At 37.3% G+C, this 12,488-nt stretch overlaps 1 protein-coding gene across 4 annotated transcripts in view; it reads left to right on the plus strand.

The window, feature by feature from the left end:
* ENKUR (enkurin, TRPC channel interacting protein) overlaps nt 1-12,488 on the plus strand; it is a 44,556-nt gene that overhangs the window by 6,294 nt on the left and 25,774 nt on the right. For all 4 annotated transcript variants that reach the window (XR_007475275.1, XM_033407894.2, XM_033407895.2 and 1 more), the window contains exons 2-3: nt 2,105-2,250; nt 7,577-7,800. Coding sequence is in view for 3 of the 4 variants with exons in the window: in XM_004280959.4 (XP_004281007.1) it covers nt 2,105-2,250; nt 7,577-7,800 (370 nt within the window). In the remaining variant the exon portion in view is untranslated. The remainder of the gene's footprint in view (nt 1-2,104; nt 2,251-7,576; nt 7,801-12,488) is intronic.

A 12,488-nucleotide genomic window follows, 5' to 3' on the forward strand; every position in this document is an offset into this window, starting at 1 on the left:
AAAAAAAACTGAAAAGGAAAATAGAATCTGTGAGCTATGGACAACATCAAGCAACCTAACACAAGTGTAATTAGAGTCCCAGAAGGAGAGTAGAGAGATACAGAACAAAGATTTGAATAATGGTCAAAATTTGGACAAAATTAATGAAATCTCTAAATCCACAAATCCAAGAATCGTAATGAGCCCCAAGCAGGAAAAGGAGAAGGAGGAGGGGGAGGAAACCATACCAAGGGCCATTAACATAAAATTTCTTAAAACCAGTAATAAAGAGAAAAATCCTAAAAACAGCCAAGGAAAAAAGAAACATTACATACAGAGGAAGAAAGAAGGTCAGCAGATAGAAACAGTGGAAGCCAGAAGTTTAAAAGTCCATAATGCATAAGAAAAGGGTATGAGTTGGAAATTTGGATTTACACAATGAAATCAAGAACACATAAAATGGTAAATATATGGGTAAATATTAAAGTTTCTTCTTTTTAAATTTATTTCTGAATTTCTTTTTAATTTATTTGGCTTTTTAAAGGAAAAGTAATCACAATGAATTACGGGTTTCATAACACATATAACATTAGGATAAAGGTGGGGGAGGGGTAAATGCAAGTATTCTTTTGTAAGGTTCTTATGTCCTATGTGAAGTGACATAATAATACTTGAAGGTAGGCTGTGATCAGTTAAACATGTATATTGTAAACCTTAGAACTTCCACAAAATAAAACAAAAAATAAGGCAGAATAAAATAAGGAAGAACCAGCAATGGGGTATGTAGAAAACAAATAGCAAGATGGAAAATTTAAACACAAACATATTTTTTAAATCACATTAAATGTGAATGGTCTAAATACACCAAAGAAATGAAACCCTTTGAAAGGATAAAACTTCTACGCTTTCCATAAGAAAATCCCCTTAAAAGTACAGACACAAGTAAGTAAAAAGTCAAAGAATGGAAAAATGCTGTTACCATAAATCAAAGGAATGTGGACTGGTTATATTAATATCAGACAGAGTCGATTTTTAGAGCACAGAATTTTAGAAGGGATATAGAATATTATTTCATAATATTGAAGTGATTAGTATTTCAAGAAGGTATTCTAAATGCTATGCACCTACTAATAGAGCTTCAAAATACATGAAGCAAAACCCGATAGAACTAAAAGAAGAAATAGACAAATCCACAATTATAGTCAGAGATTTCCACATCTCTCTTTCAATGATTATTAGAACACTTGAAAATACTTCCAGCCAGTTTGACCTAATTGTCATTTATAGAACACTCCAGCCAACAGCAACAGTGTGCACTTTCTTTTCCAGTGTATGTAGACCATTTACCAAGATAGACTATGCTTTGTGCCATAAAACAAGTGTCAGAAAATCTTAAAGGATTGAAATTTTACAATTATATTCTTTAACCACAGTAAAAATTAATTAGAAATCAAAGAAGTATCTGGAAAATCCCCAAATATTTGGAGATTAAGCAAAACACATCTAAACAAACTCCTAAGCCAAAGAAGATATCAGAAGGGAATTAAAAAGGTGTTTTTTAATTTTATAGCTTCTATTAGATAAGTATAAAGGTTTAAAGTCAAATATCTAAACTTGTACCTTAAGAAACTAAAAAAAAAAAAAAAAATGTAAAAGAAAAGCAAATTAAACTCCAAATAAGAAATAGTAAAGATCAGTGCAGAAATCATTGAAATGGAAAACGTGAACATTAAAGAAAATCAATGAAAAGCTGGTTTTTTAAGAAATCAATAAAATTAATAAGCCCTTAGCTAGACTTATCAGAAAAAAAAAAAAAAGAGAGAGAGAAGACATAAATTACCAATATCAGGAATGGGAGAGGTGACATCACTATAGATGCTACAGATATTCAAAGGATAATAAGGAAATACTATGACCATCTTTATCCTGGCATGTTTTTCTTAGGGCAAAGGTTCCATCTAGCTTGCCTAAGCCTGATGGACTCAGATAATTCAGATAATTATGCTTTATGGCTATCTCCAAATGAATATAGATATATATAAATTAGAAATGTATATCCTTTTTATAAACTTTAAACAATTTTTACTAGAAATGTAAATGCTACAACTTTTTCTTTTAATTGTAGGTATGTATCCATTTTTAAGGCAGCTGTAAAAGATGAGAAGCAAAAATTTAAAACTGCAATGAAAACTATGGGACCAGCAAAACTTGAAGTACCTTCTCCAAAGGATTTCCTGAAGAAACATTCAAAGGAAAAAACTCTACCACCCAGTAGGTTTTATCACTCTTTTTAATATTAAAAGTGTTAGCAGATAATTTAAAATTATTTTGTCTGAATAGTAAATGTTTACAGTGATAGCAACTTTACCTCATATTAAACAGAATTTGAGAGGCTAGGAGAAAGCAGACGTCAAGAACATAGTAGATGCACCCCGGTGTTCATAGCAGCATTATTTACAGTTGCCAAGACATGGAAGCAACCTAAGTGCCCATCAGCAGATAAAGAAGATGTGGTATATGTATACAATGGAATACTACTCAACCATAACGAAGAATGAAATACTGCCATTTGCAGCAACGTGGGTGGACTTGGAGGGTATTATGCTAAGTGAAATAAGTCAGACAGGGAAATGTGTGACATCACACATGTGTGGAATCTAAAAAATACGACAAACTTGTGAATATAACAGAAAAGAAGCAGACTCACAGAACAAACCAGTGGTTATCAGTGATGAGAGGGAAGAGGGAGGGAGCAAAACAGAAGCAGGGGGTTAAGAGGTACAATATTATGTACAAAATAAGATACAAGGATATATCATACAACACAGGGGATATAGCCAATATTTTATAATAACTATAAATGGAGTATGACCTTTAAAAATCACTATATTGTACACCTATAACTTATATAATATCAGTATTATACATCAACTATACTTCAGTGAAAAAATATTTTAAATAAAAGTTCTTAAAAAACCCCACAATGTAGTAGAAAAAGAGAGTGGAGAATGCCAGCTGCCCCCCAAATAGACTTTCCTTTGATAGTGCAAGCATCTTGAACTACATCTTGGACTATCTGATAAAACCCCACCTCCAGCACCACATGCCCCACCATCTTCATAACTAGCTATATGACTTCAATAACAATGATCATAAGAAGAGTTCTAAACCTCAGTGGGCAAGATAGCTCACCATCTAAACCCTGTCTGGTCTTTTCTGCAAGAGATGAAAACTACAACCATTACTATCAGTTGTTGAAGCAACTATCAGGCTCACTTTAGCCTTGAGTATGGGCTTTAACTCTCTCCGATCTCTAAGACCATTAGGACAATGAAGGAGTTAGATGTAATGGAGGAGCCTTCATGAATGAGAGCCAGTTTCTTGGGCGTGCTACCTGTACAGTCACAAAGGGCCCTGTGCTTCAGAGGATCCCACACTTGGTTTAATGCTCTGCTTCTGCCATCTTGAAATGCCTAATAATTTTTTATCAAGGAGCCCCACGTTTTCATTTTGTACTGGGCCTCACAAATTATGTAGTCAATTGTGGTCATAGAGAATATGGGTATCAGGGGAAAAGGCCATCAGGAAAGTGGAGAGTGGATGAAAAAGGAATTGTTATTGTTATTCATGGAAGCAACTTCTTCCCATCTTGGGTATGTCTTGCCTGATGTTTTCAGATAATAAAGAGAAGAGGGCAATGAATCTATCTATTTTAAAAAGTTAGCCTCGGTGACTTCCCTGGTGGCGCAGTGGTTGAGAATCCACCTGCCAATGCAGGGACACGGGTTTGAGCCCTGGTTGGGGAAGATCCCACATGCCACGGAGCAACTAAGCCCGTGAACCACAACTACTGAGCCTGTGGTCTAGAGCCCGCGAGCCACAACTACTGAGCCCACATGCCACAACTACTGAAGCCCGCACGCCTAGAGCCCGAGCTCCGCAACGAGAGAAGCCACCGCAATGAGAAGCCCGCGCACTGCAACAAAGAGTAGCCCCCACTCGCCACACCTAGAGAAAGTGCGTGCACAGCAATGAAGACCCAACACAGCCCAAAAAAAGCCTCTTCCCATCTTCTGGCATCAAGGAAATAATGCAATATCTCAAGCCCAACTAGGGTGTGCCTTTTGCCAAAAATGAAACTACTTCTCCCTATGGCAATATTATGTGTCCCACAATCCTCTCTCATAACCCTCATACCGTGACAGAGGACGAGGGCATTATTGGGAAAGGTGGAAGAAGCAAGTCTGAAAATACAACATTCATGCTGAAATTCATGTCTTCAGAAGCCTCTCTTGTAGCTCCCTTAAGTGGAGTCTTGTTATTTTGTGACCCACAAGCACTTGAGAACACTGGAAAGTCTTAAAATGGAATTTAATACTTTAAGTGCCTTAGAACCAATGATATGACTTGGGTCCTCATGAATCCTCTCCAAGGTTAAGCATAGTACATAACCTAACTGTATAAATCCTAAGTTTCAAATAAGGAGAAAGGGAAGAAGTCTGTCTCTTCACTTATAAACATTATAAGGCAAAACAAACACAACATTTCATTGGCCTTAGGAATAATTAAGAAATTCAGGGCATTGCAAGAGCGTTAAAAGCCGCGTCCAGTGAGACAAAGTTAAAGGTAATATAGGCCAAGGCTACCGCCAGTCTCTTGGTGAATATTCTGCCATTCTGAACACAATAATTTGCTAGACACACTGAAAACTACCTAACAGGTACAAGAAGATTTCTCTAAATTTAAGTAGTAGAACATCTGCATGACCATGAGACCGTGTTAATATTGCCATTTAATTATAGCCTAAAAAGAAACCCAGTCATTTGGTCTTCAGACTTATTAACATTACCACCGAATAATTTGTAAAGAGACATCCTCGCCCCATTTTCCAAGCCACCCCACATTGCCAACCCCTACTCCTCGGATGAAAAGACTATGATGTTTAGATATTGATAGATATAATATAAGGGTAAGATGGGGGTGGGCTTTAGGCTCCATCCAGTGCATAACCACAAACAACCAAGATTTATAATATACTTACTCAACTAAGAATGAATTATCAGTCTTTCCAAACTGTTTCCTCATTTTCTGAGAATTCAGTTTTGCCTCTTAATTGCATTTCTAAAGCTATCGTTATGGGAGTCCTTTGCATGCGCTTTCAACTCATAATTAAATCCGGCTTCTAAATGTTTCCCACGTGATCATCTATAAGATGTATGCCTCTGTTTTTTTAGGCAAACTGATTATGCCAACCTTACTTGATATACCCAACCTGACATGGGTGTATCTGGTAGAAGGGAGCTCTTTGGGTTGTAACAGGCTTATTCTCTGCTCCGGGCTTTGGAAGAACTCCCTAATTCAATTTCTGACAATGTTCACAACATCTCAGTAGTATGTTAAATAGGAAGAAGATAACCATTTTTGTAGGTCAAAAACAGTAAACAATTTTACATATAGTTCAAGCTAATATATACATTATAGTCTACATATTATATTTTATTTTTTCATCCCCCACTATAATATAAACTCCATGAGAAAGGGGACTTTGTATCTTCTGTTCACTCCTGTACCCGCAGTTCCTAGAGCATTACCTGGGGACATAGTAATTGCTCAACAAAAATATATTGCATGAATTAATGAATAAGTGAACATTCAAAACCTCCTTTATAATGTTTCCTGGGGGCGTGTAGAATTATCAGGGGTATATTGGTTTGCTGGGGCTGCTACCATAGTAAGTATGGGGTAGCTTAAACAGAAATTTATTTTGTGACAATTCTGAGAGCTAGAGTCCAAAATCAGGGTGTTACTGGGAACTCCCTAGTGGTCCCTGAGCTTCCACTGCAGGCGTTATGGGTTCAATCCCTGGTTGGGGAACTAAGATCCCACATGCCACACGGAATGGCCAAAAAAAACCCAAAACAAAACCAATAACAAAATGAAACAAACAAACAAAAAAACAAGATCAGGATGTTTCCAGGGTTCATTTCTTCTGAGACCTCTCTCCTTGACTTATAGATCGCTGTCTTCACATGGCTTCCTTCTGTGTGTGTTTGTGTCCAAATTTCCTCCTTTTACAAGGACATCAGTCATATTGGATTAGCATTCACCCTAATGACCTCATTTTAACTTAAGTCCCTCTTTAAAAGCATGTCCAACTACAGTTCCATTCTGAGGTACTGGCATTTAGGGCTTCAATGTATGAATATGGTGGGGGGACACAATTCAGCCTATAACAAGAGATTAATCCAGTTCATAAACTTTAAATAATAAGTATTGTTTTTTTCTGATACTAAAAGTTATATAAAATGATTTAAAAGTTCAAACAGTACAGAAATGAATAAAGTCAAAGTCCATAGTCGTTGTGATGAGGTTAAGATTTGAGTAAGGTGGGTTTTTTTGTTGTTTTTTTAAATTTATTTAATTTACTTGTTTTTGGCTGCATTGGGTCTTTGTTGCTGCGCGCAGGCTTTCTCTAGTTGCGGCGAGCGGGGGCTACTCTTTGTTGTGGTGCGTGGGCTTCTCATTGTGGTGGCTTCTCGTTGCGGAGCACGGACTCTAGGCAGGCGGGCTCTAGGCAGGCGGGCTTCAGTCCTTGTGGTGCGTGGGCTCAATAGTTGTGGCTCGCAGGCTCTAGAGCACAGGCTCAGTAGTTGTGGCTCACGGGCTTAGTTGCTCCGCGGCATGTGGGATCTCTCAGGACCAGGGCTGGAACCCTTGTCCCCTGCATTGGTAGGCAGATTCTTAACCACTGCACCACCAGGGAAGCCTTTGAGTAAGGTTTTGTCAAGATAGTTGTTGCCTTCGGTTCTTGGAAGTAAAGTGTAATTATTTTACATTTTAGCATTTTGACAAACCACTTTGATGTGGCTGTATCAAAATAGATAAGTTGGAATGGTCAAGTCAAAGAGACTGTGTAAAAATGGCCAGTTTCATCTGCTGCTAATGAAGAGAATGTGGTAGAGAGAGAGAAGTAACTTTGGATAGCAGTTATTTTAGGAGGTGAGCTGTAATCAGGGAGGAGTGAATAGGAAGCCTCAGCAGTATTGGTCATTTATCATTTCTTAAGCTGCATGTTAGGTAGATAGCTATTACATGATTTTTATACCTTATAATAATAATAGTTTTAGTGAAAAACATCCAGATTCTTGGATACATCAGATACATCAAGTTTGATTTATTTACTTGGTGATCTTACAGTAACTTTCCTCTGAAGAGGCAATTATTCATAATATTGAAGGTACTCAGAAAAAAGTTTTAATGTTTCTTTGGGCTTTTTTCAATGGGCATACTGAACATTTGTTATTGAAATCTTTATAAGAAAATATTTTTATAATAGCTAATAAAAATGTTTTAGCTAGCATATGATTTGGGGTGTTTATTTTCTTCCCTTAGATTTTTATATTGTTCTCCAACATATTAATTGATTATGTCACATTTAATCTTTTGCATTTATGATTACTGATTTTTACCTTAAATATTTGAATATATTATTAATAAAACTCTAATATACTAGTGGTAAAATATCTGGATGCTATAAATAGTACTGAGTAGCCACATTTATAGTTTAATATTAACAAGGAAATGTTATGTTTAACAGAAAAAAAGTTTGAACGGAATGAGCCCAAAAAGCCTCCTGTGCCATTGAGGACGGACCATCCAGTCATGGGAATACAGAGTGAAAAAAAATTTATAAATACAAATGCAGCCGATGTCATTATGGGAGTGGCTAAAAAACCTAAGCCAATTTATGTTGACAAAAGAACTGGAGACAAGCATGACCTTGAAACTTCAGGACTAGTTCCAAAGTACATCAATAAAAAGGTAGCCTTGTGATATATTAATAAGAACTGATAGATAATTTAAATATGGTATTCATAATGTTTGTCTGTATTATCACTAATAGTGCCCTCACTGACAAACTAATGGCTACCAGTGGGGAGAGAGAAAGGGGAAGGGGTTGGAAAGGGGTAGGGGATTAAGAGGTACGGATTACTACGGATAAAATAAATAAGATACAAGGGAAATATAGCTAACATTTTATAATAACTTTAAATGGAGTTTATATCTATAAAAATTTTGAACCACTACGTTGTACACCTAAAACTAATATAATATTGTAAATCAACTGTACTTGAATTAAAAAAAATAGTGCTCTCACTGGACAAATTATCTAGATTGCCAGTTCTCATTCCTCTGAAGTCCGTGTTTGGTCCAAATCTAGTGTGATGAAGTTACAGAGAATTTGGAATGAACAACAACATATAGTTCAGTAGAGGGAAACTATAATTGTTTTTCATAATTTCAATTATTAATATATTTAACAGTTATAGCAAACATTCTCTAAAAGGTACTCATTTTCGGTGAGGTGGAATTGTCACTAGAAGCACAGTTGTTACTATAAATCTAGAAGGAATAACCTTTCAGAAGATCCTAAGATTTAGTCATTAGTTTACATTATCTTGTTAACAGAATGAGAGAAATGAAGAGGAAAACAACTTTAGAGCCATCCATCCCGTCAGTGTACTGTAAATAATTCACAGTACTATTTCAGTTTGAATATACTCATTTGTGTTTGGTTTAGAGTAAAGCAGACCTTGAAAGTACTGTACAATAGTTAGTCTTTTCAGGACCTTCATTTCTATCTGAAAAGGTGCTTATCAGATAGGCATATAATTTCATTGTTGAAAATTATAGAAGCTTGGGTTTAGCAGTTTAAATATAGAAATTTAAAAAGCTTATGAAAAATACCTTCTATAAGACCTATTTTACTTTGCATACTTATAGAGCACAGAAGTGCTGGAAACACACATAGTATATGAGTACAAAATCCTAAAGAGTAATAATGCATAATAATAACTTGGGCAAAAAAGAAAGAAAGGAAATAAGGAAGAAAAGAAGAGAAAAAGAGGAATTTGTAACATGTAAGAGGGGCTTGTACTGAGGTCATCCAGTGATCTACCGTGGTGAATCCAATGACTGTTCACCATCAAAACAGGAACCTCAAGGCTGTTGTCAGAGAACACTACTTATTCCCTGAGAAACCCTTGTCACTCGGCTGGCTGAGACACCTTTGGAAGACCTTAGCAGGGATCTGGGAGTTGGCAGCTCATGCTTACAAAGATTTCAAGTTTCTCTGGATACGTCCTCCTAATATGGCCCCTGGAGGCTCTTCAGGGTCCTTGTCCCACAGGGTGTGGAAAGGCAGAAACTTCATTCTCCTGGCTCTTTAAAGCCATTTCCAATCCATCCTTTCTCCACCGTCACGTAAAAACCCTTCTCCTTTGATGGTCATGCCACAAACCGCCACACTGGCTGCCTTCCGCCTAAGCTGTCCACTTCAATACATCTTCTGCCTTGAACAGGAAACTGAGAGTCTCCATCACAGAGACAGAAAAATACGAGGTTAGTCTACCTGTGCTTGTCTACGAAGCCACGCAAATTCTCTGCGCCTAGTGTACTCTCGATGGCTAACCAGTCAGGGCTTACGAAGGACTAACTCAACTTACTTTCTACTTACCTGAGTTAAGCTAAAAAAATCTGTTATTGGTAGGTGAGATAGTAAGTCCTTTTAAAGGCAAGGCCATTTTTTAAAAGTGAATGAACCTCGGACTTCCCTGGTGGCGCGGTGGTTGAGAGTCCGCCTGCCGATGCAGGGGACACGGGTTCGTGACCCGATCCGGGAGGATCCCACATGCCGCGGAGCGGCTGGGCCCGTGAGCCGTGGGTGCTGAGTCTGTGCGTCTGGAGCCTGTGCTCCACAGTGGGAGAGGCCACAATAGTGAGAGACCCGTGTACCGCAAAAAAAAAAAAAAAAAAAAAAAAAAAGTGAATGAACCTCATGTTTTAGTTCCAAATAAAGTATTACATGCCCATTTGTGCCATGAGAATATTTTGTGTAAGCAAACGGAAGCATGGATGTTTGCCTGAGTTACATAGCAATAATAGGAAGACAAGCGTTTCAAATTCTAACTCTGCCACTTACTTAACTCTGTGGTTTTTAACAAGTTATTAGATTTATCACAGCATGGTGAGGATTGAATGATATAAAATATATTCAGCACTTGACACAATACCTGGTACCTAACAGAAGTTCAGTAAAGAGCGGATATTATAATATATGCAATTATTAATATTAATACTATGCATTACCCTCAATGATCCAGCACATGGGAATATTTCAGATCACTGCAGCTTTTACCCATTTGTGACGTAGTTCCTTTTCCTACACAGAGTGTGCCAAATATAATTTAATCACTTGTGATGACACAATCATCATTGGGAACCTCGGTGATTGTACTAAGCTGAAATGAGGTGTTGCCCTCAGTGTTTCCTGAAACACTGAAATCCTGAAATGGATTGAACTGGTCACCATGAAACTAACTTACCAGAATACTGAGCTCTTAGTCTATTTGTATAGTGCTTTGCAACTTTCCAGAACACATTTGTAGCTAGGATTTCTATCCCTTATTGTCAGGATTAGGTTAGGTTGTGCTGTGGTTAACAACCCCCAAGTTGCAGTAACTAAAAGCAACTAGGTTTTATTGGTTGCTTGTGCTACCTGTGCACTGAGGATTGTTGGGAGCTCTGCTTCTTGTCCTGACTCCAGGACCCAGGCAAACCAAAACATCACCCATCACCATACCAGAGAGAAAAAGAACATGACAAGTCAACCATTAATTCATGAGCCTTCTACCCAAAAAGGACATTACTTCTACTCACACGGGGAAATTCAGGTCACAGGCTGCATCTTACTTGAAGGGGAGCAGGAAAATATTGTCATACCAAGTGCCTAGAAGGAGAAGAACCAGAATATTTGTGAATAGTTTTAATGACTCATATCTCACAACAGCTACTTCCTCAGAGAGGTCTTCCCTGACATTTTTTTTTTAACTTAAATTTATTTTTTTATACATCAGGTTTTTATTAGTTATCCATTTTATACATATTAGTGTATACATGTCAATCTCAATCTCCCAATTCATCCCACCACCACCACGCCCCTCCACTTTCCCCCCTTGGTGTCCATATGTTTGTTCTCTACATCTCTGTCTCTGTTTCTGTCCTGCAAACTGGTTCATCTGTACCATTTTTCTAGGTTCCACCTATATGCGTTAATATACGATATTTGTTTTTCTCTTTCTGACTTACTTCACTCTGTGGGACAGTCTCTAGATCCAACCACGTCTCTACAAATGACCTAATATTGTTCCTTTTTATGGCTGAGTAATATTCCATTGCATATATGTACCACATCTTCTTTATCCATTCGTCTGTCGATGGGCATTTAGGTTGCTTCCATGTCCTGGCTATTGTAAATAGTGCTGCAATGAACATTGGGGTGCATTGGTCCTTTTGAATTATGGTTTTCTCTGGGTATATGCCAGTAGTTGGATTGCTGGGTCATATGGTAATTCTATTTTTAGAATTTTAAGGAACCTCCATACTGTTCTCCATAGTGGCTGTATCAATTTACATTCCCACCAACAGTGCAAGAGGGTTCCCTTTTCTCCACACCCTCTCCAGCACTTGTTGTTTGCAGATTTTCTGATGATGCCCATTCTAACTGGTGTGAGGTGATACCTCATTGTAATTTTGATTTGCATTTCTCTAATAATTAATGATGTTGAGCAGTTTTTTAATGTGCTTCTTGGCCATCTGTATGTCTTCTTTGGAGAAATGTCTATTTAGGTCTTCTACCCATTTTTTGATTGGGTTGTTTGTTTCATTAATATTGAGCTGCACGAGCTGTTTATATATTTTGGAGATTAATCCTTTGTCCATTGATTCGTTTGCAAATATTTTCTCCCATTCTGAGGGTTGTCTTTTCATCTTGTTTATGGTTTCCTTTGCTGTGCAAAAGCTTTTCAGTTTCATTAGGTCCCATTTGTGTATTTTTGTTTTTATTTCCATTACTCTAGGAGGTGGATCAAAAAAGATCTTGCTGTGATTTATGTCAAAGAGTGTTCTTCCTATGTTTTCTTCTAAGAGTTTTATAGTGTCCAGTCTTACATTTAGGTCTTTAATCCATTTTGAGTTTATTTTTGTGTATGGTGTTAGGGAGTGTTCTAATTTCATTCTTTTACATGTAGCTGTCCAGTTTTCCCAGCACCACTTATTGAAGAGGCTGTCTTTTCTCCACTGTATATTCTTGCCTCCTTTATCAAAGATAAGGTGACCATATGTGCGTGGGTTTATCTCTGGGCTTGCTATCTTGTTGCATTGATCTATATTTCTGTTTTTGTGCCAGTACCATATTGTCTTGATTACTGTAGCTCTGTAGTATAGTCTGAAGTCAAGGAGTCTGATTCCTCCAGCTCCATTTTTTCCCCTCAAGACTGCTTTGGCTATTCGGGGTCTTTTGTGTCTCCATACAAATTTTAAGATTTTTTTGTTCTAGTTCTGTAAAAAATGCCATTGGTAATTTGATAGGGATTGCATTGAATCTGTAGATTGCTTTGGGTAATATAGTCATTTTCACAATAGTGATTCTTCCAATCCAAGAACATGGT

Source organism: Orcinus orca, chromosome 2 (assembly GCF_937001465.1).
Source record: "Orcinus orca chromosome 2, mOrcOrc1.1, whole genome shotgun sequence".
Lineage (NCBI taxonomy): Eukaryota > Metazoa > Chordata > Mammalia > Artiodactyla > Delphinidae > Orcinus > Orcinus orca.